Source organism: Canis lupus, chromosome 20, assembly GCF_011100685.1.
Source record: "Canis lupus familiaris isolate Mischka breed German Shepherd chromosome 20, alternate assembly UU_Cfam_GSD_1.0, whole genome shotgun sequence".
Taxonomy (NCBI): Eukaryota; Metazoa; Chordata; class Mammalia; order Carnivora; family Canidae; genus Canis; species Canis lupus.
The window spans coordinates 50759117-50786688 of NC_049241.1; the positions used below are offsets into that span (position 1 = coordinate 50759117).

General features: G+C 56.0%; 2 protein-coding genes across 7 annotated transcripts in view; both read right to left on the bottom strand.

Moving 5' to 3' along the window:
- The window catches only part of CARM1 (coactivator associated arginine methyltransferase 1), a 44108-nt gene extending 30340 nt beyond the window's left edge, over positions 1-13768 (bottom strand). For 3 of the 4 annotated variants that reach the window (XM_038567269.1, XM_038567268.1, XM_038567267.1), the window contains exon 1: positions 13465-13768. In XM_038567269.1, coding sequence (XP_038423197.1) covers positions 13465-13684 — 220 coding nt within the window. In that variant the 5' untranslated portion in view covers positions 13685-13768. Of the gene's footprint in view, positions 1-12764; positions 12802-13464 lie in introns of those variants that run through there. The other variant, XM_038567270.1, reaches the window with a different exon arrangement.
- Positions 13769-15121: 1353 nt separating this feature from the next.
- Positions 15122-27263, bottom strand: C20H19orf38 (chromosome 20 C19orf38 homolog). Of its 3 annotated transcripts, XM_038567274.1 has the most exons (7): positions 27109-27263; positions 25500-25808; positions 23431-23520; positions 22415-22442; positions 21361-21404; positions 19824-19861; positions 15122-15731 (listed from the first exon to the last, which is right to left on the bottom strand). In XM_038567274.1, the coding sequence occupies exons 1-7, from the start codon at positions 27137-27139 to the stop codon at positions 15582-15584; spliced, it is 690 nt and encodes a 229-aa protein (XP_038423202.1). In that variant the 5' UTR covers positions 27140-27263; the 3' UTR covers positions 15122-15581. The 3 variants fall into 3 exon arrangements, with proteins under 3 accessions (XP_038423202.1, XP_038423204.1, XP_038423203.1); XM_038567276.1 differs by lacking the exon at positions 23431-23520; XM_038567275.1 differs by lacking the exons at positions 15122-15731; positions 19824-19861; positions 21361-21404; positions 22415-22442; positions 23431-23520 and adding an exon at positions 23543-24171.
- Between the last annotated feature and the right edge of the window lie 309 nt (positions 27264-27572).

A 27572-nucleotide genomic window follows, 5' to 3' on the forward strand; every position in this document is an offset into this window, starting at 1 on the left:
CTGCGGGCACAAACAGGCTCCTAGTCGGTGGCAGGGTGGGTAATTTACAGGGCAGCTTGCAAAATCCAAAAGGTGGGTCTATTTTGGGAGGGGCCCCAAGAATACCTGCTTCTGAGGAGGAAACTTTCCAAACTACACTGCAAGAGGGTGACAGGACCCTGGGGAGGTGCAGAGGCAGTGGGGAAGACGGAAAAGGGTCCATCTGGCTGGGGGGGAGGGGGAGTACGACCCCCTAGGCCCCTGGCACCACTTGGTCTACAGGCCTCCCCAGCTACGGCTGGGATCCCACCTCGGGCGGCTTGTCACAGTGGCACCCCAGCAAGACTGAGGCACCATTCTCAGCCCCAGGCCAGCCACGGGCAGGAGAAGGACCCTGCAGCACTGGGTCTGACGGAGTCTAACTATGGGGTGTACAGAAGGGCAACCCCAAGAAAAGAAGGAGCAGACAAAGAAAGGGCTTGGCTTTTCTGAAAAGAGTACCAGGGGCACCGACTGGGCGGGAGCTATTACATGCAAATGTCTCCCCCATCCATGCTAATCAGCTGCGGGCTTTGTGAGCTACAAAAGGGACAGCAGATGTGCGCCAGGGTTCCCTGGCCCCTGAAAGCTGGGGCTGAACGAGTAAGGGGGGGGGTGCGGGCAAAGCAACAAAACCAGCAGCCCCAGCCACGGTGGGCCACTGGCCTCCCCCTCCGGGCCCTCCTCCAGTCGGGGCTTTGAAGCCATGACGCACCAGATACTGGGCAAACACCTGACGACGCGTGGGGCCTCAGTTAGTGCTCCCGACCACCTTTCTTTCGAGAGGAAACCGAGGCACAGAGATGACACGCCCAGGGCAGCTTAGCTGGGGACCCAGCATCCTGTGAAAGAGGCAAAGCCCACGCCAGCATCCACTGGGAAGGACGTGGGCTCTGGGCCCCAGCAGAACCAGGCCTGGCTGCTGGGCAGCAGGCGCCATCCCCCTGAGCCACCACAACAGGGAGGCGCTGGAGCTGGCTTCTGAGGGCTGGGAGGGGTCACCAAAGGCCTCCACCACACTGACAGCAGGAGCTGAGGGTGGGCAGGGAGGCCCTTGGCAGAAGGGACACACAGAGAGGCCTGGAAGGCAGGGCTGGAGCGAGGCATGGAGCAGGGCAGCGGGAGGACCCGGGCTGCAGGGAAGCCCAACCCTCGAGGCGGCGAGGACAGCAGCGCACATTCTGGTCCCCGTCACCACAGTGCTCAGCGAGGGAAGCCCAGCCAGCCAGGCTGTGGTTCCTGGGGGTTCTGCCCTGGGGCCACCTGAGGGGCTTCAACCCATAGACCAGGGTGGCTCCAGAAAGGCCAAACGGGAAGAGGCAGGAGGATGGGGCCGGGGCCTTGGCTAGGATGACAGAGAGAGGAATCTGCAGCCCAGGGGCCGAGCTGACTCGGAGTCGCCAGGAGCCACCTTGAAGAGGTCTCACCCCTGGCGCAGAGGTGAAACAGGGTACCCTGGGGCTCCGCCACTGGGAGCGGCCCCTCTGCCAGGCCCCTGGGGCTCAGGGAGCCCCTACGGCCCCACAGCAGGCTGCGCAGGGTAGGATCAGACCAGGGAGGGCCATGTGTGCCACCCTCGCCCTCAGGCCGCCTCAGCAGACTGGACTCCAGATGAGGCCCAGGAGAGAGGGGACAGAGGCCACCTCACCCCATAATGGAATCAGTAACGAGGCAAGAATGAGGAAAGACTGGCTCCGGGCCCCAGAAGAGCCCTCAGGGCCACTTCCCTGACACAGGATGAGGACCAGAGGGGGCCGGTGGGCACCGTCAACATGCAGGGCTAAATCCTCACGGCACTGACGCCTCACCAGCACCTGAAAAGAGGCGGGGCCCAGTGGAGGCACCAGAGCCAAACCTGGGTTGCTAGCCCAGCTGCAACCTGCCACCGAATGCCTCAGTTTCCTCATTTATAAACCAGGGGAAGGCGCTGTGGCTGCCGGGGCTCCCTGCAGGGTGTGCATGGCTTGGGGAGCACAGAATGGGCTGGTTTCACCCCCACTCACACCTCTGCCCAGCACCCTTGTGCCAACTGTACACAGCGGCCAGCAGGCCCTTCGGGGCTGTTCTGATGGTTAGGCGAATCAATGAACGTAAAGTGCCTGGCACAGTGCCTGCCTGGCACATGCTCGTGCTCGTGCTCAGGAAGGCCCTGGACGCGCTGATAAGCAGGGCATGGGGGCTGGGAATAAGGGGTGAGTCAGAGCCAGGCATCCCGCTGTCGGTGTCCCCCCACCCAGGGAGGCAGGGAGACCATCCAACACCAGGGAATCCAACCTCTGGTTACACAGAGGGCTCAGAGTGGAGCCAGGTTCTGTGGAGGGCCCCCAAAGGGCACACAGCAGGCCTGGAAACTGCAGCCAGCCTTTGCCTTCCCCTCCAGCTCAAGGAAGAATGTGGCCAATTTTCTGGAATGTCCCTATCGGTTCTGCAGAGGCCCCCCAATCTGTCTGTGATTATTTATTCACATGCCCCCTGGAGGGGATCATGAGAGTGCCCCTTTCTCATTAGAGCGCTGATCTGCCAGGGGCCCCTCCACTGTCCTCACCCAGAATGTCACCTGCACCCGTGTCGTCAGCCAGGTTTCCACACATGAAACCATTCCGCTTGTACATGTGTAACGTACCCAGCGAAAACGAACCCCAGCCACACGAACGCAATTAGCGGGGAAGCAAATCCGCCAACAATTTTAAAGAAAAACAGCCCAGACCTGCTCTTGCCAAAGCCGTGGGTGATGAATTGCTTGAAAGACACACACAAAAAGAGGGAATAAAAGGGGGTTCCCTCTCTCTGTGCAAGGAGTGGGGGCAGGGAGGAGACCGAGCCCCCTCCCCCAAACCAGTCTGGATTTGTTTCCAAGAAGGCTCCACCTGACAGAACAAAAAGAACCCAGAGCTGGCGGGGTGGGGGGACACGACAAGTTCTAGGTCTGGCCTGGGTGGGGGGGGCAGTTTTATGTGTGCATGCAACTGTCAAATGCACCGAACAGAACACCCAAGGCTTGGGCATCTGTGGGTGCTGATTAAACAACAATTAAAATAAGTAATTAAAAGAATAACATGAGGCCACAGAGTCTCCAGATCCAACTCCTGCAGGCCCAGGGAAAGCCTGGTCTCAATTTCCTTCATAGAACTGGTTTTCAGGAAACAAAGGGAGTGGGGGCAGGGAAAGTCGGGAACTCCAGATTCTTTAACCAAAAGTCGGAGCAGGTGTCTCAGGGCATCTCGGGGCAGGTATGAAGGTGCCAATGGCCCCACCCTACACGGTGCCTACAACCCTGAATCCTGAGGCCTCCCAAGCAGGTCCCTGAAGTGAGAAAAGCAGGAGGGTTGGTACACGAAGGGGCAGGGGTGCCCTCCTGAGTCATCAGGGACCAGGTCGGGTGGGGCAGGATCTCAAGGCCACCGCGTGCTCCTCCCAGCCCTCACTGTCCCAGGGCTTTATAATCCCCGGGCACTGGCTGCCTACACCTGGGACATACCTTCCCGGCCAGACACCACAGCAGATTTAGACCAACGACCTCTTACGCTGTGTGTTACTCATCTGCTGTGTGCTGGGCTAACACCAACCCACAAACTGCCCTCTCCATCTTCAGGAGGAATTGGAAGCTGAACTGCAATCATTTAACCAGAGTCACAAGGTCACATCAAGGTAAGGCTCCACCGCTTATACCAACCATGACCTCCAGAGAGGGTGGCTGCAGTCCCGGAGGGGGAAGAGAGAACATTCATACCAGCCAGGGAATGCAGAGACAGGGACCCAGGACAGCAGGACGACTGCCCCAGGGACGCTGCGGGCCCAGCTAGCCCCGGAGCCACTGCCCCCTTGTGCCCAGGAGTTCCCTCCTTTCCAACTCAACCCTCTCCGGCCAGAGGCCTCTCGCCCGCAAGCTTATTCCTCTGCTTGCCATTCTCTACAGGCTGACTCCTGAGCCACATCCCCCTGCAGCGGGGAGACGGGGTTCTTTGTCTACTTTCTCTCCATTCCCCAAGACTGGGAGTACGTGGGGTGGAGATCGTGTCTGGCTTGTGCAGAGCTATGCCTACAGTCCGGGCACAGATGTCCACTACCACCTAGGCCACCCGCCACCAGCCAAGCCCCTCAGTGGTGCCTCCCCACCAACAAGGAAGCTGATATTCAGGGTACTGAGTCATTCACCAGGATCACCCTGCTAGGAAAGGACAGGGAACAAAATTGGGCTTGAGCCCAGACACAACCACAGGTGTCACTCCACCCCCCCACCACCCGCCAACACTCTTGGAATAAACCACCGACCCCCTTGTGAGGCCTCCCTTCCCCCCTACACATCCTGCTCCAACCACATGGGGCAGTTGGCTGCCCTTGGCCAGGCCAGGCCCATGGGCTCACTCTGGCTTGCTGGACAGTAGGCATGATTTTTAACTACTTCTATTTTTTTTTAAGGATTGTATTTATTTATTTGAGAGAGAGAGAGAGAGTGCGTGGGCCGAAGAGTGAGCAGGTGGCAGAGGCAGAGGGAGATGCAGACTTCCTGCTAAGCAGGGAGCCAGATACAGGGCTTGATCCCAGGACCCTGGGATCATGACCTGAGCCAATGACAGAAGCTTAACCAACTGAGGCACCCAGGTGCCCCTAAACACTTCTATTAACTCACAACAACCCTCTGAGGTAGATGCCATCAAGATCCCCATTTTACAGCCCAAGAAACAGGCACAGAGAGGTCATGCAGAGGCAAGGCGTCAGGCCTAGGCCCCACCACACCCTCCTTTGACTGTATCTGCTCTTCTCCCATAAGCCCTGCTGCCCCACCCCAGCAGAGGCCCACTCTGCCCAGCCCCAACCCCCTCCGCCCTCCACAGCATTTTCAAGCCTCTAGGTGGTTCACTTTCTTGGGGAGGGCACTGACCACTAAGTACAACCTGCGTGTAAGTGACTGCTGACTTAGCGCCTGTCACACAACACCCCAGACCGGCAAAAGTGGGAGCATGTGCTTATCTTGGGGTTGGGGTGTCACCATATCCCCAGCTCTTAAAACAGTAACTGGCACATGGCAGGTGCTCAGTTTTTGCTAGTTGTTTAAAGAGAGACGCCAAGGTACCCTACCACAATAAAAAGACAGCAAGTCCCCCGCCCAATACACGTTTGTGGTTGGATGGATAGAGAAGGTCAGGTCTCTCCATCTTCAAAGAACTATTGGTAGGTCCTGGGGGCCCTCTCCCTCCCTCCCCTCTCCTGGACACTCCACCATCCCACCTCCCACCACCTGCTGTCTGTCTGCCCCCCCACCCAGCCTTCCAAAGGAGCCATCCCTCCGGACCAGAAACCCAGTGACCTCCCCGTGGCTCTCACTCGCTCTGACAGCCGCTGCCGACCTCTCTTCCTGCCCAATGAGAGCCGCACCCTGGCCTGACAGGCCCAGGGCCTCCATCCTTCCCACTGACCACCCCCACTCCTTAGCAGCCAGAGAGGCATCCACCTCACTCCTCAATTCACTGCTATCCTCCAGGCACCGTCACTTCCTCGTGTCACACATCCCTGTGAGGGGGACCAAAAGCTGGGAGCCTTTCCCCAGAAAAACGCACAGAGAACCAACAGCAACGCCACGGCCACGGTGTATCAGACATACGCATGAGGAAGAATTTTCAGTGTGTTCCTTCCGGAGAGGTGCCACTGTCACCCCCTTTTCTCCTTTTTTTCAAGGAGGCTGGTCCAAGGTCACAACACTGACCCTTGTCTCTCTAGCCTTATGCGAAACTGCATGCAATTTCAGGGCATCATGGGACACACAGCACCCCTCCTCCTCCCAGGGACCATCAAGGATTTGAGATCAAGACACCGTCTCAGAGCCACCTGAAGCCCCTCCGCAGCCTCACTCTCCACAGGGAGCAGCAGGTCTGTCCCAGGCCTGGAACCTCCAGCCCGCCCTCTGCAGGATGGGAACTTCCCGTTTGTCCTGGCAGATTCAGCACCTCTGCAGCTGGGGAGCAGATCCCAGACAGAGAGGGCTCCCCAGGAAAGGAACAGCGCCTGCCAGGGAAGGTTCCCCAACTTTTCCCATTCTGCCAAACCCAACTTGGTCAGAGGCCTCACACCACGGATCATCCGTCAGTTCCCGCCACCCTCCCTCTGTCCAAAGGCCCTGCACGCTCACCTTGGCCAGACCCCCACATGTGACACGGTGCGTGTTTGCCAGGTGCCACTCACAGCGCTGGCCACTGTGCACCTGTGACCTCAGATACGGGCCCCAACAACCTCAAAAGGGGTGAATGGTCATACTAAATTGGATGCGCAGAGATTAGAAGGAGCCCTGTGTGGCAGCTCGGGTGGGATTTTGCCAACATAAGAGTTTGGGTCGGGTTAGGTTTTGCTGTCAAAGGAGCAGCAAGTGAGGCTTTCAGAACTTCTGGATTTCCAGGCTGCCAGTAAGGGGCTTTGGGTGGGCAGAGGGGAGGCAAAGGGGTTGGCAGATGGGCAGTGGCCGGGATCTGGGGCTGGAAGCCAGGTCAGCTTAGGGCTCCAGGTAACAGCCCTCACCTCCACAGGGCTCACACTTGGGGCCTGGAGGAAGGGGCCCAGGGCCGAAGGAGGGTGCCAGCTAAGGGTAGGGAACATTGTCCCACACCCAAGGGCAGCCTGGGTTCACAGAAATGCCTCTCTATTTTAAGAAACCAACCACTGCAAGTGCAAGGACAAATGGCTACTGGCACAAAGCCTCTGTGCTGGGGCGGCGACAAGCAGGAGGGGGACTTCTGGGGCAAATTGGGGCATCACGGCCCTTCCAGAGGGGCCCCTGCTGGCCGGCTCAGCCTCAAGGTGCACAGGCCCAGGGTTGCCAGCCCTTCTGAGTTTTCACAAGTACGAAGTCTGATTTCGACGTGAAATCACACAATTTAAAAAATACCGGGGGTCTACTTTTACTCTCACCACAGAGTGAAGCAAACCCGAGGGCAGGTAGGTCACTCACAAGGCCTGGCGATGGGTCATGGCCTCTGCCCGGGGCAGAGTTCACCTTTTGTTCTGTGACACACTTCTAGGGCAGGCTAAGGTGAAACTATTCAGTTACATTCCTGTTGCATTCTCTAGTCTGGAAGCTTCCACAGGCCTCTCTCTCCCTGCTCCCATCTACACGTAACCTGTTGTCAGAGCAGTCTGCAGAAGTAACATTTTATATGTAGTCCCCCTCGTGAAAGATGGCAGCCAGCTCCTGATCACACGCAGGAAAAGGCCCTGTGGTTTGTAAAACGTCACCTGGGCTTGACCTTGCTGCCCTCCCCATGGCTCCTTCAAGCTTGAGAAGAGACCCCTCGGCCCTACGCCAGGCTACTGCCCCCCAGCCCCACTTGAACGCTCCAGGAATACCCTTCCCAACATTGGCTACATCCACATCCTATCTACTGTGACCAAGGTGACAGCATCTCCCAGGGTCTGTCCTCTCTCCTAGGGAAAGAGAAGCCCCGAAATTAGCTGAGCTGAGCTCAGCTGACCGCTCAGACAGACCACAGACTACATTTCCCAGCCTCCCTTGCAGCTAGTGGTGGCCCCAGGACTGCATTCTAGCCAGTGGGATGAAAGCAGAAGTGCCCAGAGCCAGCTCCTGGGAACTTTCCTTGACAGACAGCTGGCCCGTGCCCTTGGCACCTTTCTCCCTTTCTTTATCCTGCTGCCTGGAAACTGGGGTAACAGTTTCTATGTGGGCAAAGGCTCCAGCTGCCATGTTGATGCATGATGACAGGACCTCACCCTAGAAATGGGGAAGGGGGATTCTTAGCTGGAAGGGCCCGGGTCCAAGGAATTTCTAAAAGCAAAAAGCCTCCACACCAGCACTGGTCTGCCGCCCTCCAGACTTGAGCGTGACAGCACAATAAAGAAAACGCCCTGTTGTTCAAGCCACTGCCACTCTGGATCTCTGTTCTGCATGAATAAATTGAATCCTGACCACCTTTTTGCACTGAACTAAAACAATGAGCAGGTCCAAGAGCAGTGACCTTGAAAGCCAGCCCTCCTGCAGGCTAGCCATGTCACCTGGTCAAGCCCTTTCACCTGTTTTTGCACCAGTAAAATGGGAGTGGCGTCCCTGACCGCTCAGGACTATTCTAAGTGGTAACACACAGCAAGGGCTACACCTGTCAGGCTACCTGGCCCACAGAGCCCAGAAAGGGTACCCTATCCGGCCTGAGTGATCAGGACACTTCACAGTCAAAACAAACAGATATACACAAAGCAAGGCTTTTCGGTTTCTCTTAAAAGCTGTGGCAAAAAAAAAAAAAAAAGGGCTGTGGCAGATCTGGCGACCCTGGCCCCTGGCTGGGGCCAAGTTCCCACAGTATCCCCCTCCTCCTGCCTGCTTCATTCGTTTATCCCCAGGGAGTCCACAAGATTTTTCTGTCCAGGGCCAGCAAGAAGCATTTCAGGTTTTGCCAGACACAATTTGTGTCACTTAAATGTTCTGACTTCAGTTGTTGGGGGTTTTTTGGGATAGACCCTTCAAAAACGTACAAAGCTCCCTTCAGTTGTTTACACAGAAGCCACAGGCCTGCTCTGGCTCAGACACCACTTTGCCCACAGGCTCTGATTTCTGCTCTTACCCTTCCCCCGGCTGCCCCCCTCAAGGTCAAACATCAATACAGGTTCACTCGGAGCCGGCACCCAGTAAGTGCTCAATAAAATGACAGCAGGCAGTAGCACCACTGGAACGTGAGGGCCTTCCCACTGTTACTAACTTTCTGGGTTGTCACCCCAGCTTGATACCGAAGGTCCTAAAGCCTGGGTGTGTGACAAAATCCTCTGTCCCTGTCCCCTCTCTCCCTGCCACCTGGGGATGGGGGGGTGGGGGTCCCAAAACTGTGATGGGAGGAAGTCTGGAGAGCTCCGGGGTCTATGGCAGCAGGCCATTCTTCACATTGATTTTACAAAGGGTTTTTTCTCTGGGGTTTCCACACCCTGGCCAGCCCCCCACAAACCGAAATTTAGCCCCCCCTCACCAGGCCTGCCCTATACCTCTTCCTGGCCCAGGGGGCGGGGAGAGCCCACAGAATCAGGCAAACTGACTCGCACTGACCAAGAAAGACAAGTGACACAGTCATCTCCAGAAAGGACCCTGGGGGCCTGAGGAACTGAGAGTCTGCTCTGCTCTCTGCCTCGGCCGCCCCACAACGGGCTTCCCGAGAAGCTGCCTTCTGCCAAAGGGCGGGCGCCCGGGTGTCCAAGAACTCCAGCGGCCGTGCCAGGGCTTCCTGAAGGCTCGGGAAGTCTGCGCCTCTGCCCAGGGAACACAGCCTGCTTTTGGTAGCTGCCATTCAGCCAATGCCATGGCCACTGGCCAGGGGGACTTCAGGTGGCAAGGAGGGTAGGGAGGGTCATCACTCATGGGAAGGGGACTGGGGCGGGCCCTACTGCAGCTGTCATCCTTCTCACGTGGGACAGTGGAGACGTCAAGGAACAGGGCTGTGTATCTGCCACCCACATTCCTCTCCCCACCCCCACCCCCATTTGCAGCCCCGGGGTTCCCCTTCTACCTGCTAGGGGTGCAAGAGAGCAACTGGACAGCCCTGCGGCCTAAGGGGCTCCCTCCAAGAAAAGCCAGCTCTTCCTCACTCCATGCCAGTAACCACACCACCAATAAAATCTACAGCAACACTGACCGCTTACTGCCAGACACCCCCTGCTCCACACTTCCATGGTCCACTTCACCCAAATTTCTGGGTCCCAAGTGATAACATTCCCATAGCCGAGGAGAAAACTGAGGCTGCACACAGGGAGGTGCTGCTAGAGGTGAGCAAACAGGCTCAGGGAGGTGAAACGGCTCATTCAAGGCCACATAGCCAGTGACCCACACCAGCCAGACTCTGTGTCCAGAACCCTCACCAGCACCCAAGCATACCTCTGGCTCACCTCCCACGTGAGGCATGTGGAGATTCGTGTCTTGGCCAACGTCCCTGTCCCTACCTACACAGATTTGCTTCCCGGGGGTCTGTAGTTACACACAGCTCATGGGACCCTGCCTCATGTGGGACAGGTGAGCAGAACAGGGCTCCTGATGCCTTCTCATCTGGCCAAAGCCATCAGGTCCCAGAGGGTCCAGACTGGAAAATGTGGAGGCTGGGGAAGGAAGTTCCTCCCAAGAAAAAGCCTAGAGCTCCTAGCAGGCCCCAAGTGCCCCTGGTCTACCCAGCTGCCACATCCCTGAACATCCTTGCAGTGGCTGGGCCATCTCTGTCTTTTTCCAAGGCACTGCTAGCTAGCACCCCCCACCCAGCAGGCCAGGCCTGCGCTCTCAGATGCAGGAGCAGAATGCAGCCCCACACCTCTGCCCTGGCTGTCTACACTCCCCCAGCACACTTCAGAGCAATCGCTCCCTGTGCACCCCGGTCTCCATGCCTGCTCAAGAACCAATGCTGCCTCACCCTGAGCAGTAACTCAGCCAACTCTGAGGTCATTGCCAGCCCCAGCCTGCTAATGGGAGCAGGTGCTACCACCAAAAAAAAAAAGGATTTGTTTATTGAGCAAACACACTCTATGCCACAAAGTCCTGCCATTACCCCCATTCTACTGATAAACAAACTGAGGCATGAAAACTCATAGATAGTAGGGCACCGATCTACTCCACGTAGTAGACCCGAAAAAAATTTGTCCAAGGGATCCCTGGGTGGCGCAGCGGTTTAGCGCCTGCCTTTGGCCCAGGGCGCGATCCTGGAGACCCGGAATCGAATCCCACATCAGGCTCCCGGTGCATGGAGCCTGCTTCTCCCTCTGCCTATGTCTCTGCCTCTCTCTCTCTCTCTCTCTGTGTGATTATCATAAATAAATAAAAATGAAAAAAAAAATTTTGTCCAAACCCTAATGCCACTCCCCCCTCCCCCAAACCTGTGAAAGTGGCATATAGAGAAGAAAGGGTCTTTGTACATGTAATTAAGATTCTCAAAAAAAAAAAAAAAAAAAAAAAAAGACTCTCAAAGATAAAATCATGAGATGCCTGGTGGCTCATCAGTTGGGCGTCTGCCTTCGGCTCAGGGCGTGATCCTGCAGTCCTGGGATCGGGTCCCGCATCCAGCTCCCTGCATGGAGCCTGCTTCTCCCTCTGCCTATTTCTCTGCCTCTCTCTCTCTCTCTCTCTCTCTCTGTCTCCCATGAATAAATAAATAAAATACTTTTTTAAAAAGATAAAATCATTTAGGGCTCACCCTAAATCCAATGACAGGTATCCTTATGGAAAAGACATAGAGACACAGCAGGATGGCCATGTGAAGATAGAGGCAGAGACTGGAGTTCTGTTGACAAAAGCCAAGCAACACCTAGACCCAGAGGAAGCTGTTTGAGGTAAGAAGAGATTCTCTTCCAGTGTTTCTGGAAGGAGTGTGACCCTACCAACACTTTCATTTCAGACTTCAGGCTATAAACTGTTAAGAGAATACATTCCTTGTATTGTAAGCCATCACGTTTGTCACGGTAACCCTGACAAACGAACAAAACCAGGATCAGCTGACTCCAGAACCCACGTTCTCAGCCCCACATCAATGCTACTTGAGCATAAAAGGGGGAAACAAAAAATCCCTTCAGACCCCTGAGACTATGTCATCCCTGACTGAGGATCTCAATCTGAGAAACGTGGACTTTCTCCTCCTTACAAATGCTTCAGTTATGAATTACCTCTAAAAGAGAATGTTATCTTTACAACTAGTAACAACAAGATTACCCACACAACAAAAACACAAAATGTGAACACTCTCCTGTAGTAAGGTGTCAAGCACAGGACACACCAGGTGTGCAGTATAACAGAACTCTCTGTACTATGTCCCCAATAATTCTATAAATCAGAAACCGTCCAGAAATCAAAAGAAGCTATTTACAAAAGAAAAACCGACTGTCGGGATCCCTGGGTGGCGCAGCGGTTTGGCGCCTGCCTTTGGCCCAGGGCGCGATCCTGGAGACCCGGGATCGAATCCCACATCGGGCTCCCAGTGCATGGAGCCTGCTTCTCCCTCTGCCTGTGTCTCTGCCTCTCTCTCTCTCTCTCTCTCTCTCTCTCTCTGTGACTATCATAAATAAATAAAAATTAAAAAAACAAAACAAAAAAACCCGACTGTCCCTGGAACTGCTTTGAGGATTGGCGCCTGGGACCCCAGTTGGAGAAAGGCTGCCCATCTTTATTCTTTATTAATGTTTGCCGAATGAATGGCCATGCTTATCATCTGGGAGATCCTGTTGAGCCTAAGATAGAGCTTAAGTGCCTGTCCTGAGCTCTAATGCCCACCTGAGACACTCTTCCGCCCTCTCCTCATGTGGTCCCAGGAAACCCAGCTCTGCCCCAGCAAAAGGAGGTGTGACACGTGGGATGTAGGCGCAAGTCCTTAAGTTTGGGTTTTCCAATAGGGGTGCAGGGAGAACCCTGTGCGAACCAACTGCTCTACACACTTTCCTTCCCACCACCCCCTTCCCAAAGTGGCAAAATATCCACACAGGCCAGGGCCAGGAAAGGCCTCCTCAGGGGCTCCCAGAGCATCAGTGCAAGAAACCCTGAGACAAAGCTGAATGAAACAGTATAGCAAAATGTGAACAAGCAAATCGGGAATCAGAGAGAACAGATAGGAAAGAGTAACAGAAAGAAAAAAGGATGAACCACAAAGACTCAGGGGCCTTGGCAAACACATTTGTGATTTTTTTTTCCCCACCGAAATGTCAGCTTTGAAACTAGCCTCTGAAAATGTAACCAAGCCTCTCACATCCCCAAAAAGAAACACTGGGAGGGCCGTGGCGAGGGCGGGGGCTGTTACCTCTCACTCCGGAGCCGGACATCAAGAAGGAGCCCTACCCTTCCACGTTTCCACCAGGAGCACATCCAGCGGCTCGCGCCACCCTGCCGTGCCTGGGCCCTCTCCCCACGTCTAGAAGTTTCCCACACGGGGGTCCAGAACGCCAAGAACGCTCCCGGGGGGTGGAAGCGGGTCCTCCAGGCCGCCCCGGGCCGGGCACCACTTTCCAACTGTCCTCGGCACTCCCGGGAGTCCCGAGAGGTGGCCACAGGCTGCCCACACCCCTCCCTCCTTCCCTCGGGCGGCCACACCCGCCCCCGGGGACTCCCACCTCTCCCACACCCCGGGCCCCCTCCCCTCCCCTCCCAGCCCCCACACCCCCCGCTGGCTACGAATTCACCTTCCCCGCGGGGCCCCCCACTTCCTGCCCACCCCCTCCCAATCTCAGGGCCCTCACTCCCCCATTTCCCGCTTCCCACCGTACTCGGGGCACCTCACCTCTGGCCGCCACGCACGCCCTCTTGCCTCTCTGCCCCTGACATCGTTCCTGCGCTGCCCTCACTTGGGGGCCCCCGCTCCCGGCTCCCTCGGCCCGGCGCCGCGGACCCCACAGCGGGCCCCCACGGCTCAGGGCCCCTCACCCTCGGGGCCCCGCGCCCCCCGCCCGGCCGGCCTCGTGGGAGCCCCCGCGCTCGGCCCGGCCCCGGGGCCCCGCACTCACGGCTGTAGAGGGCGATGCCCGCCGCGTCCGGGCCGGCGCGCACCTCGAGGCGCAGCGCCTGCTGCTCCGCGTGCCGCTGGATCTCGCCGTTCGCGTCGCCGATGGTGAGGAGGCGGGCGCCGGGGAACACGGACACGGCCGCGCAGGGCCCCGCGCTGCCCGGGACCGCCGCCCCTGCGCCGCCCGCGCCCGGCCCCGCCGCCGCCGCCGCCGCTGCCATCTTAGATCCGGCTCCAGGCCCCGCCGCCGCCGCCGCCGCCGCCGCCGCCGCCGCCGCCGCGCCCGGGCCCAGGCCGCCGCCGCTGCCGCCGCCGCCGCTGCCGACGCGCAGGCCGAGGCCAAGGCCGAGCCGGGCAGCGCCGCCTGCCGGCCACGCTCCGCCTCGCCGCCACTGCCGCCGCGGCCCGGCCCCGTGGCGCAGCGCCCCCTGCTGGCCGCCTAGGGCACCGGGAGAGAGGACGCCGGGGGACGGGGCCGCCCCGCCCCGCCCCGCCCCGCGCGAACGGTCGCGGCTTTGTGAGGTGGCTCCGCGGCCCAGGAACGGCGGGGGCGGAGCGTGAACCGGGGGCGGGGTCGGCCGCGAGGACTCGCCCCTAGGCCTGGGCCACGCCCTCGGCCACGCCCCGCCCCCCGCTCCGAACTCCGCGCTTTGTACTCGGAGCCGAGCCTCGGGGCGCGGGGCGGGGCAGGGGGCGCGGCCCCGGGGGCGGGGCTCGGCCGCGTGGACACGCCCTGGGACCCGCCCCGCGCAAACGGTCGCGCTTTGTGAGGCGGCTCCCCGGCCGGGAGCGGCGGAGGCGGTTCTGACGCCGCTCGGCCCCGACACGCCTCTGCGGCTGAGCTCCGCCCCTCGGCCCTGCCCGGCTTTGTGAGGAGGCACGCGGGGGGCGGGGCCCAGCCAGGCAGGCCCCGCCCCCGGACGGGACGCTCCCTCCCACTGGACGTCGCTTTGTGAGGCGCCGGGCTCCCAGGGAGTCCCTGCAAGGGGCGGGGCCAGGGCCCGGGACACGCCCCCCGCCCTGGCTCCGCCCCAGCCCTCCCGAGGGGAAAATCAGTTTGAGCAGGGGCTCTGCCTCTGCGCTCCACCTGCATCCGTGGGAGGCCCCCCAGCCCTCGATCGCTCCTTATCTCTTCCCCATCGTCTCCGCCCCCTCCCGCCACTGTCCTCCTCCTCCATCCTTGGCTATCTGTAACCCCATAAAAAATTCTTGGATCCCTTTATCTGGGCCCTTCCGTTAGCCCCTCCCTTCCCCCCAGCGATGACTAGCCAATGAATCCAACAGAGCAGGGTCAAGTGCCCCTTTTCGTAGACACACCTATCTTCGAAATCCACCCCACCCGCCCCCGTCACTGCTCCTGGGCGTCATTCGCTTCAGGAGGGTCCAAAAAGACGTGTGGTGACTTCCCATCTTCTCTAGCTCTCACTCTTCTCTGGACCTCCTCTTCGATTCCCCCATCATTGCACTTACTATACTCACCAACGCCAGGACTTTAGCACAGACCCCACATGGCACTGTCCCCCTCTCTGTACCCTCCATGGGCCTCCCCGTATACCACCTTGACTGCGTGCACTAGAGGGAAACAGCTCTCCTCCCCCTAGGCATCCAGTGATTAGACCCCAGAGACCCTGGAAGCTTGAAGGATGACGCTCCATAGAGACCTTGGGAACAGCTCCAGAGCCGTTATAATTAATAACTTAGGCACGCCAGCAGGACAGACATACAGAACATACCCCGGGGTACCCTATGCTCCAACCCGGTTGGGTTGGTCAAGTAGATGTAGCAAGGGAAGAAGGAAACCAGAGGCTTATGTGGAGGGCTCAGACCTCCTATGGCCCAGGGATCCTAACATCTCCTTCCCCAGGTGGTCTGAGAAGCTGGGACTCCAAAGAGAGTCTTCCTGCTTTCTGTCCAGCCTCCAAGACAATGTCTGTGCCCCCTTACTCACTCCTGCTCCTCTGAGAAGAAGGTCCCAAGGCCAAGGATTCTCCCTTCATCTCCTCTGCCAATGCCCTGAGAACGCAGACAGAAACCCCAAAGTAGCTAGAGGGATTTCAGGCCCTGAAGAAAGGCTGAATGCAGAGTGCACAGACACAGAGAGGCCTCTGATCCTCGGCCTCACTGGCAGGACCGGAAAGTGCTGAATTCGGGGGGCTCAGGTGAGGATGATGTGGAGGTAGGCCTTTTCCGGGGCCCAGAGCTGCCAGGTGTCTCGGTGGAATCCGAGCAAGCATCCACGGTGACTGCATCTTCTTCTGGATTCATTGTCTTTGTCCATGGAGGAAAAACAGAGAACAGGGTGATTTGAGGTTTCAGGATCTAGGGTCTCCCTACATTCTGAGTCTGAGACTCCCCCCCCCCCCAGCCCCCAGTCCATCAGGTCTCATTTCACTTCCCGCACACTACCCCCCAGCTCCAGGGCCCAGATCCTGACCTCTGTTGTCCTGCCTCCTGGTTCTTTCTGAACCAGACAGCCTGGGTTCAAATCCCAGGTCTACCTTGTCCCAGTAGTATGACTTCGGTCGGTCAGTAACTTAACCCTTCTGAGGCTCACTTTTTTCTTTTGCACAATAGGGTGAATGCTACAAAACAAAGGAATTGAAAAGTACCTGGCACCTGGCAAGCACTAACTGTTAAGTGAACAAAGCTATCATTATCTCTTCCCATCCCTGCCCCGTCCTTGGCTTCCACAAAACCTTCCTCAAAAGTCTACCCTCTCCTCCACCATGGAGGCTTCCACCCCAAATGCCAGTCAAGGAGACATGAACTTGCTAAAATTGAAATGTGGTGGGTGAGAGCAGGGTAGGTTCCATCCCAGTCCTGCACCTCCCTAGCTGGACGATCCCAGTAAGGCCCATAATTAGATTCTAGTCTATTTTTTTTTAATGTCAAAGTGCCTGGGTGGCTCAGTCGGTTGGGCATCTGACTCTTGATTTTAGCTCAGGTCATAATCCCAGGGTCCTGGGACCCAGCCACGAATCGGGTTCCCTGCTCAGTGAGGAGTCTGCTTGAGATTCTCTCTCCCTCTCCCTCTGCTCCTCCCCTTGCTCATGTGCTCTCTCTCTCTCTCTCTCTCTCTCTCAAATAAATCAAAATTAAAAAAATAAAAATAAATATCAACACCACTTCATAGGGGATTATAAAGTGAATATCAGACCCTCAGTATAGTAACACAATACAAGCTGGAGAATGATTAGCTACTTCACTTTTATTTTAGCCAGCAGCACAGCTTCTAGTGCTTAAGAGGGAAGCAAGAATTGAAAGCAGATATTTGCAGGCCCATGTTCATAGCAGCACTATTCATAGTAGCCAAAAGGTGGAAACAACCCAAGTGTCCATCAACAGATGAACAGATAAAATGTGCTATATAAATACAATGGAATATTATTCAGCCTTCAACAAGAATAAAATTCTGACACCCGCTACAAAGTGAATGACCCTTGAAGACATTATGCTAAATGAATAAGCCAGACACAAAAGGATGAACGTTATATGACATCATTTCTACCTAAAATGTCCAGAATGCGCAAATCCACAGAGAAAGCAGCATGGTGGGTGCCAGGGACTGGGGTTTGTTACAAATGAGAAGTTAGTGTACCGTGGGGACAGAATTTCACTTTTGCAAGACCAAGTTCTGGAGATGGGATGGTGGTGATGGTTGCACAATGTGAATGTACTTAATACCACTGAACTGGACACTTAGAAATGGTTAAAATGGTCAGTTTTATGTTATGTATATTTTATCATCATGGGGAAAAAAAAAACAACTAGAGAAGATCCCACTAAAATTTACTGTTAAGGAAAGAAGCATAATAGTGTGGATAGCATGCTATCATTTGTGTTAGAAAGGGTAAGGGTAGGGGGTCCTGGGATTGAGCCTCCCCCAATCAGGCTCCCAGCTCAGCAGGGTGTCTGCGGCTCCCTCTGCCCCTCCCCCATTCGTGCTCTCACTTTTATTTATCTTTCACATAAAATCTTTAAAAGGAGGGAGTGAGGCTATACACTCCCTATTTTCACCTTTGCTTGCTTTCACGAGAAGCTCCTGATGGTGGCTACCTGTGTGTGTGGAGGAGACCAGTGAACACACAGGGGTTAGTGACAGGAGGATACTTTACTGGATATACAATTTTGACATATGGATGTATTTCATATTCCAAAACAAAAATTTTTAAGTAGTCTCCATGCCCAACGTGGGGCTTGAACTCACAACGCTGAGATTAAAAGTCGCAAGCTCTACCACGGAGCAGCTGGGTACACACACACACACACACACACACACACACACACTTTTTAATTAAAAAAAAAAATACAGGGATCCCTGGGGATTCCTGGGTGGCGCAGCGGTTTGGCGCCTGCCTTTGGCCCAGGGCGTGATCCTGGAGACCCGGGATCGAAACCCACATCGGGCTCCCGGTGCATGGAGCCTGCTTCTCCCTCTGCCTGTGTCTCTGCCTCTCTCTCTCTCACTGTGTGCCTATCATAAATAAATAAAAAATTAAAAAATAAAATAAAATAAAATAAAATACACATATAGTCACAAGGACAAAGATACTTTTTAAAAATTTTCTCCTGTTTCGACTTGTTTCAATTTCAAGTGCCTATTTTTTTAAGGGAAAAGGAAAAGTCACCAGCGTAGTGCCTCGAGCAGCATGTCTTCTCACAGAAAGTTTTAGAATTTGCTCTGCCTGCAGGATTTTGGGGTTTTTCTTAACAGCATTGGATTTGTTCCCGGAAATGAGACCTCAGGGGGCTGAACCGGCCCGTGGGGCCAAGCCCCTTCCTTCCCACATTTGTATGCAGTTTAAATTTGCTCGCTTCTCTCTCCAGAACCCGACTCCTGTCTGCACCTGCCCTTGGGCATCCGCCGGGTGGGTGGTCCGTCTCATGTCCCTCCAAGGCTGCTGCTCCCCAAGACTCCCACATGCCTCCCTCCTCCTGACTCTCTCTCCCCCCCCCCACCTCCCCCCACCCGACCCCACCTCCCCCCACCCGACCCCACCTCCCCACCCCCACCCCACCCCACCCCCGCGCCGTCGGTCCAAGCCCCCCAAGTCTTTCCTCCCGCGGCCGCCAGAGGGCGCAGGCGAGCACCCGAATCGGTCCCCTCCCTCTGCTCCGAAGCCTCCACCGCTCCCACCCCACTTGGGGGAAAAATCAAAGTTCTCCGCGGGGGGGCTCCCCACGACTCTTCACGCGGCTCCACTCCAGTTGTACTGGACGGGCCGTGCCAAGAATGTGTCCCCCGGGCCCGGAGCAATCTTCCATAGCTACCCTCGGCGTGCCCATCTCTGAGATTTCCTGGATCGCGCATCCAAGTGAGAGACGAGCTTCGCTCTCACTCCTACCCCACGTGGCATCGCCTGTCTCCTCCCCACCCCGGTGCAAATGAGAAAGCTTTAAAAATAAATAAATAAATAAATAAATAAATAAATAAATAAATAAATAAATAAATAAATAAAAAAAGAGAAAGCTTTGAAGAATTAAAGGCCTTGTGCTGTTCTTGTTCCAATGCCCAGGAAGGGTGTTTTGTTTGGATCAGCCCAGTCCTCCCCCCACCCCCACCCCCGTTATGGTGCCCTAGGCACACCAACTCCCCACCCAGCCTCCGTAAAGGCAGTTCCGAAGTGCCCACTTGTCCAAATGGGGGCGTCCGAGGCCACTGAGTGGGGCCACCGTCACCCCAGACCTGTATCCTACTCCGGAGAAGAGCCAGATGAACATTTCCTTGATCCATAGTTTCCATGGCTCATCTACCTCTCACTTGATCTAATAATAATAATAAAGTACAAACACGAAAGCTGCTTCAAGATCCAGCTGTGCCGAGGAATCCCATAGACCTGGGTTCAAATCTCAACCCCAACAGCGTGTGGTCTGTGGGAGCAAAACGTCTTGCAAAGGGGCAGGGTCCCGGAGCCCCTCCCCACTGAAAGAGAAACGCACAACTTGGACATTTAAGCCGAGATCCCTGAACCTGAATATAAACACAGGCTTTCCTTTACCAGGAGGGGACCAGAGTGTGCATCAGACTGTTACAAAGCACACGACCCCACCGGGTCACCCTGAGGCCCCTGTCACCTTTCCGTAGGGCTGGCCCCACTGAGCGCAGAGGCGGCAGTGACCCTGACAGCCGCCCGGGGATCCTGCCCCTGGCCACAGGCAGGCCTGGACACAGCTGCCTCCCATCCCCTGGGATTGTTCAGAGCCAACTCTCGGCTCACAAAACAAATCCCTGCTCCATATTCTGGGCTTTTCCCAGGCCCCCGAGGCTCGGAGACATCGGGTCGGGCCCCCCCTGCCGGTGGTCTTCCGGGCAGTAGGACAGTCCGCACACACCCGGGACCAAGAGATGAAATGACTTACCATGGAGATGGCAAACAGAGAGTTGTCAAAGGTCATATCTGAAATAGAGAACGGAAAACCAGAGCCAGTTTAAGATCCCCGCTCGCTGCCCTCCTGGGGTCCTTCCCCCGCCCCCAGACCCACAGGCCTCAAGTCAACCAAGAGGAAGGGCTTGGGATCCATCTCCCAGCCTGCTTCGCTCCCTTCCAGCCCATTCCGCAGGGAGAACCGCTCCCACCTGTAAACTGAACAGCATCCTTTTCTGCTCAGAGCCCTCCCCCAGGGGCCCCTCGGTTTCTCCTCTCAACTCCCGCTTTCCAGAGCACCCCTCAGCTCCTGCACCGCCCCAGGCGCTCCCCTGATCGCCGTAAACACCCCCTCTTCCCGGGACCACCCTCCCGCCGGCCAGCGGCTGTTCCCCCACAGCAGTAGGACGGGCTCGTGGGCAAAGACCACCTATCTCGGCCGTGGAGGGACGCCCCCCAAACGCGAGCACATAGTAGGTGCTCAATAAAAGCGTGGGCCAGTGAAAGGAGAGCAGAGGATGGACTTCCTCCTCCGCTTGGGGCCCCTTCCCCTGAGCACCGCGCGCGGCAGCCACTGGCTGCCCGTCGCCCCCTGGTGGAAGCCTTTGGGATGACACGGCCTGGATCACATAGTGGGGCTCCATGCAAGGCCGGGGCCAGGGCGCCCCGGGGGGACAGACACAGACCGTCCCCCCACCGGTGGAACCGAGGCCCGGCGCTGGAGGCGAGGACTACATGGACAGCAGGCAGTGACTACTTGTGCTTTTTCCCCAAGAGGGCGGAAGAGTGATAGGGTGCTGGAGGCAGGTAAGTCTAGGGAGGGAATCAGGGAAGGCTTCATGGAGCAGATGGCATTTATTTAATTATTTATTTATTTATTTATTTATTTATTTATTTATTTATTTATTTACTTTTTAAGATTTTATTTATTTATTCATGACAGACACAGAGAGAGAGGCAGAGACACAGGCAGAGGGAGAAGCAGGCTCCATGCAGAGAGCCCGACGTGGGACTCGATCCCGGGTAACCAGGATCACACCCCGGGCTGAAGGCGGCGCTAAACCGCTGGGCCACTGGGGCTGCCCTATTTTTAAATTTTCTTTTTTAAGAGGTTAATTCTTTTTTTTTTTTTTTAAGAGTTTATTTACCCAGTCACAAGAGACACAGAGAAGCAGAGGCTTAGGCAGAAGGAGAAGCAGGCTCCCCACGGGGAACCCGAACCCTAACCGGGGACCCCGGGATCACGCCCTGAGCCGAAGGCAGATGCCCAACCGCTGAGCCACCCAGGCGGCCCAGAAGGTGGCCTTTAGAGGAGGCCAGAGGGAGGAAGAGTGTTGTAGGCAGCGGTCAGTGAGTGAATGAGGCAAAGGGAGAAGGTGAGAGGTGAAACCTGGGTATGGGGAGGGGAGGGCCTGTTCTTGGCCCTAAGGGAAGTGAGAGGAGGTGGAAGAGGTTCAGCAGCAAGGAGTGAGACCCCAGAGTTTCCAGGGGGTGAGCCTGCCCCGCAGGGACAGGGGTAGGAAAGTACACACCTGTGCTGGCGAAGTTGACCTGGGCCCAGCAGGATTCTCGCTCTCTGCAAAGGGATTCGGGAGAGAGTGACCAGTTGCTCCTCTGGGGCTGGAGGATTCTTCTGGGAAGCCCTGCCTCCCAACTTGGCCTTCGCCACCCACCCTCCTCCCCATCCTCCCTGAGTCCCCTCTTGCGGGAGCCCCACCACCAAGTGAGGTCAGGATTCAATCCCTGGGGCTGCTGCGAGCTCAATGCCATAGGGCAGTGGGGTGTCCCCCTCTCTCAGAGGGGAGAAACTGAGGCTGGGGCCAGTGGGGGGCTTCCTAACGCCCAGGACCCAGGACCACTGCCTACAGGCTACACGTTGGGCACTGCACAGCCCCAGAGGGTGCCACTCACCTCTCCCAACTGTGACTTTCTGGAGTGTCACAACCATTTTGGGTTAAGGGATATGAGGAAGACTCAGCAGCCACTTGCTCCCCATGTGACTAAGTGCTGAGCCTCAGTCTGCTTGTCTATAAAATGGGGCTACTTATAATGCCAGCTTCTGCGGGAGACTTGAGCTGCTGTGGGCTCCAGCTGCAGAGTCTCCTACCACAGGGCTCCCCATACCCTAGGTGCCTTATAATGGCACCTGTTCCTCTTATGCAGCCCTCCCACCAGAGATGCTGTTTGGAATGGAGCTCCTACCCAGCCTGGGAAGCGCCCTTCTGTCCCCAGAACCAGGTCTCAGAGTCCTTAACACCCATCAGGTGACCACTGCCTACAACATTCTTCCTCCCTCCAGTCTGGGTCTAAAGGCCACCTTCTGGGACACCTGGGTGGCTCAGCAGTTGGGGGTCTGCCTCCGGCTCAGGGCATGATCCTGAGGTCCTGGGTTAGGGTTCGCGTTCCCCATGGGGAGCCTGCTTCTCCCTCTGCCAGTGTCTCTACCTCTCTGTGTCTCTTGTGAATAGTAAATAAAATATTAAAAAAAAAAAAAAAAAAAAACAACCCTCCTGCACCATACCCCCCAACCATTTGGTATTTCTTTCCCCCAAACCACCTCCTGAGGATCTCCAGAGATGATCTCACCTTTTCTTCTGCAAATTTCTTACTTTAACTGGGAACAAAAAATAAATAAGCATTTATTAGATTTTGGATGTGGTTGCATCCCAGTTGCAAAAAACAAAAACAAGAATCCAAAGGATCCCTCATATACTTGTGACCCAACCTTGCCTTTACCTCTGGCAAATTTGCCACTCCACAGGAGAGCTCCTGCAAAATCCTCCCCGCCCCCCAATTACATGAGTAATGTATATTGGTAAAAACTTCAAACAAGCATGTAAAAAGAAAAATTTTTTTGGTTACAGATTTTACTTTTAAGTAATCTCCACACCCAACATGGGACTCGAACTAACAACCCCTAGATCAAGAGCTTCATGCTTTACTGACTGAGCCAGCCAGGCACCCCTAATTTTTTTTCTATTAATGTTAGCTTCAGTGGTTGACAGGAGCTGGGAGGAAGAATGGACAGTTAGCATTTAAATGGGACAGAGTTTCAGTTGGGGCAGATGATGAAGTTCTGGAGAGGGATGGTGGGGACAGTTGCATAACAAAGTGGATGTACTTAATATTGCCGAACTGGACACTTATATAAGTTCAAATGTTAAACTTTATGTTATATATATTTTATAATTTATAAATTTTTATCACCTGCCCCTGCCCCACCACCAACATTGCACTTCTGGAGGATTCTTTGCTGCTAAGTTTTGGAGTAAGACTTCCCCAGCTATGCTTCTAAAAAATGGGTGTGAGGGGATCCCTGGGTGGCTCAGCGGTTTGGCACCTGCCTTCTGCCCAGGGTGTGATCCTGGGGTCCCGGGATCGAGTCCCATTCAGGCTCCCTGCATGGAGCCTGCTTCTCCCTCTGCCTGTGTCTCTGCCTCCCTCTCTCTGTGTCTCTAATGAATAAATAAATAAAATCTTAAAAAAAAATGGGTGTGAAGAAAAATAAAAATAAAAAATGGGTGTGAGTAGGGGTTCATTTACACATTCCAAAGGTTGCAAACTGGCAGCCCCTGAACTGTACTTTCTCTGCCTGCTGTTACCTTTCCTGACCACCACAGCAACGGTCACCAGCCCAGCAAGGAGAAGGACTCCAGCCAGGCTCAAGGAGAGTGCCAGTATCCAAGTGGGCCCTAGAGGAACATGAGAAAAAGAGGCAGGAGGCAAGTTATGGAATTGTGGGGGTGCAGGGTGAAGGTGAGACACCTGTCCTCCAGATTACCTTTGGGTAGCCAGCCCTACACTCCCCCATACTGCTCAACCATTTGACTTGGGTGTAGCCAGACCCTGAGGATCTGGTAAATCTTGTGACTGGGCAACTAGCAGATCTCCTCCCCCCCACCCCCAGGCATGGTGATTGGTCCAGGGATGGGCATGTGACCAAAGCTGAACTAATGAGAGCTAATTCTGAGACTTGGCCAGACTACTGGGAAGAGAGAGTTACTCCTCTGGCCAGCAAGCTGGTAGGATATACTTCTGGAGCCACTGGGCACAATTTTGACACCAGGAAGAGGAGGGCTTGCCTGAGAATAAGACACAGAAGAAAGCAGTGCTGAGAGCTGGCAAATGATTCCTGACATCTTTGAGCACCTGGATTGAGCACCTGGATCCAGCCATGCCTGAAGCCAGCGCTGCAAACCGACTTTGGTTTGGCAAACCAGCACATTCTCTTTTGTTGCTGAAGCCAGTTTGAGTCAGGTTTCCCGTTACTGGCAGCCTGAGAGTCCTGTGGGCTTCAGCCAGGGGGGTCAGATGACATCCACCCCCCAGCCCTATGGTGGACCCTGAAATCCACACAGAAGTCATGCTTCACAAAAGCATGAAGCTCCAGCTTCAGAGTTTATTTTTCGGCAAGGGATTTGGCTGCCCCTCCCTGAGGAGAGGGGGTCTCTCAGGGGAGACAGGAGGAGGTGACCTGATCCCCACGGAGATGAGGAGCTAAGCCAGCAAGGAGGACAGACATATTCTTGGTATTTTCACACTGTCAGCCCTTGTTCATTCATCCGTCTGGGGCAGGAGGGATGTTGTCCCCTCCCCACTCTGAGACCACAGGCCCAAGGTGAGAGAACGCGGCCTTTGACAGTGGAGCTCAAAGACACAGACTGTTCTGTCCCCTGAACCCACTGGGGCCTCTGCTGGCAACAAAGTTCTCTTTGCAGCTGGAAAGTTCTGATGGATGGTGGTGCAGAGGCTCTACCTGGAGACTCCTCTCTCCCTCCTGCTCCTTGATCCCAGAGCCCACATCCCGCCTCCTGTCCTGAAAAGACCACAGGAAAATATCAGCCTTCCAGGGCTCCTTCGACGAAGAGCCAAAGTCCTCAGGGCCGCCGACGGCCCTGCACCATCCTCCTTGCCACTCCCTGCCTTCTTCTTCCCCAATTTCTCTCCTTGCCCACTATGCTTCAGCCCTACGGAGGGCCCCCATGTTCCTCAAACACACCAGACACGCGCCAGCCTCAGGGCCTTTGCACAGCCCGCTCCCTCTGCCTGGGAGCCTCTGGTCGCAGATACCCACATGGCTGGCTCCTCATCATTCAGGTCTTTGCTCAAATGTCACTGCCTCAGAGAGGCTTTCCCCGGCCACTCTCCTCTGTATTTGAAATGACATCCTTCGCGGGTTGTACTTTGTCCTTGCTGTTTTATTTGTCCCCTGCTGGCACATGGAATATTTATTGGACTCCCTGCTTCTCGTCTGTCTGCGTCCCCTCAGAATGTCAGCTGGGGGACGGGGGATGGGGGACCTTGTTTCACTCACTGCTGAACCCCGGGGCCAAGTACAAAGCCTGGTGCATAGGAGGTGCTCAAAAATGTTACTTGGGGGGGAGGGTGCAGCAGGGTGTGGAGGTTTAACGCCTAGATACTGGAGCCCACAGAACCCCAGCTCTGCTGCCCGCCAGCTGTGTGACTGGGCCAAGTCCCCTCGTATCTTCTGCCTCAGTTTACTTCTCTGCAAAATGGGGAGACTCGCTGAACCCATCGCGTGGGCTGACTGTGAGAATTAATCAAGGAAAGGTGAGTCCCACAAAGACTTCCGAGCAGAGGGAAGAGCCCGAGCAAAGGCTCGGGGGTGAGCAAAGGAGCCGTGGGCCCCGGGCCGGGGGGAGGGCCTTACCTGGGAAGGACACTTGCAAGGGCTTGCTGAGGTCCGACAGCCGCTCCTGCCTGTGCTCAGCCAGCACTCCATACTGGCAGCAAAATGTGGCCCCTGGAGCCTCCCTGTCACCTCCAGTCACGTTGAAAGTGACCCTAAGCTGGTCTGCGGATGCCTGCAGGAACTGGACCACCTGCCCTCCACGGTACAGTGTGAAATTTGCCCCCGGGAAGCCCACAGGGGCGACACAGGCAATGTGGATGGGGTCTTCTTGGCTGCTGGGGTGTGGGGGCACCAGCAGGATGGACGGCGCTGGGATTGCCAAGGAACCTGGAATGCAGAAGAAGGGAGGCAGGGTGAGCGGTGAGAGCAGAGGCATTTTCTGGCTGTGTGGTCTTGGGCAAGTGGCTGACCCCCTCTGGGCCTTGCTTGCTTTCTTTCTTTCTTTCTCTTTCTTTTCTTTTCTTTTTTTTTTTTTTGAAGATTTTATTGCTTTATTCATGAGAGGCACAGAGAGAGGCACAGACACAGGCAGAGGGAGAGGCTCTCTCGTGCAGGGAGCCTGACGCAGGACTCGATCTCAGGACCCTGAGATCACGACCTGAGCCAAAGGCAGCTGCTCAACCACTGAGCCACTCAGGTGCCCCTTGCCTTTTTTTTGCAAGTAGACAATCAACCCTACCCCGTTGCTATGTTGAGGGGTTCAGGTACTAGCCCGTGGGAGGGGGCAGTGCGTTTTAGTCATTTTATTATAATCGCAGTGGTTATTACAGAGCAATGCGATTATTCTCTTACTCCTTCAGTCAACAGCACTCACTATATGCCAGGCCCTGATTTAGGGACAGAACGTGGACAAGATAGACAGACAGACATGCCTGCCTCGGGGATCTGATGTTCTCAAGGAGCCAAGAAGCCCCACGCCGCACATCGGACAGGGAAATGGGAAGGCTGCGTTGGCTGCGGAAGCCACGGAGGGCTTCCCTGAAGAGGTGACCTAGGAAGAGCTAGCGGAGAGCATTCCAGGCAGAAAGGGAAGAGCACGGGCAAATGCTGGGAGGGTGGAAGGGGTGTGAGGTCTTCCAGGAGGCCAGGGCGGCTGGAGGGGATGAGCCAAGGAAAGAACAGGAGGAGCAGAGGACAAAGGAGCTCTCCTTTTTCTCTGGCTGTGGTGAGGAATTGGGACTTGGGGGTACAGCTTCCTATAGGAGGTACCAGTGTCTCCCCAGGTGCCCCCAGGCTCCTGAGCAGAGTGTCTCTCACTCAGGTGAGGTCTCCTCCAGACCTTTGCCCCCCCTTCCCCCAAGCAGATCCTTCTGTCGCCCCGGCTCTGGAGGTAGGAGCCCATAGAAGCCAAGCAGGGCTGAGTCATGGGGCGTGGGCACCGCTGTCACTAGCAGGGTGGGATTTCTGACAGCCTTGATGTGGGGGTGATGAGGGGCTCACTAAGAGAAAGCCATGCTCCTGCTCTCCTGGGGCAGAGCCAGAGCTCTGGGGCAAATCTGTCAGGGTCCTGCCTCCTCCAGCACCCAGGGAGGGCAGCCCTGTGCGGCTTTCTGCCTCCAGAGCAGAGGCCAGGTGGGCAGGGGTGGTGGGAGCGGGGTGGGGGCGGTGCAGGGGGCCTCAGGCTCACCGGCTGCAAAGAGCAGGACAGTCCAGGGCATCTCTCCTCCCGAGTTTGGCCAGGGAAATCTGGCTGAGGCCAGTGAGGCCCACGGCTTACCGCCAACTCCTCCTGTGAGGCCAGAGCAGGGAAAGGAGAACCAGGGCTGATTTGAACGAATGTTTCCTCACTGGCAGGAAGTTGCACACACACACTCAGCTGCTGAAAGGGACTCTCTCCTCTCCCCACCCCTTCCACGGACACACATTAGATCCTGGCATCTCGCTGCACTTTGGTGGCCACTGTTCTGCAGAGATGTGAGGAAAGACAAAAGGCTAAGATGGTCAGGTGTGTGTGTGTGTGTGTGTGTGTGTGTGTGTGTGTATTTTCTCCCTGTGAAGAGAATTTCTAGCTGGCATGAGGAAGGGACCGTGGGCTGTTTGGGAAATCCATGCCCAAGACGCAAGCCCCAGCCCAACCAGTTCCAAAGTTGA

What these genes read in the sequence shown, in the direction of transcription:
- C20H19orf38 (XM_038567274.1), bottom strand. Translation starts at nt 27,139, where the DNA reads ATGCCCTGGACTGTCCTGCTCTTTGCAGCCG. An exon ending in AGAAATTTGCAGAAGAAAAG is followed by an intron (nt 21,405 to 22,414) that starts GTGAGATCATCT and finishes ATCCCTTTGCAG; the next exon opens with AGAGCGAGAATCCTGCTGGG. An exon ending in CTCTGTTTGCCATCTCCATG is followed by an intron (nt 15,732 to 19,823) that starts GTAAGTCATTTC and finishes CCATGGACAAAG; the next exon opens with ACAATGAATCCAGAAGAAGA.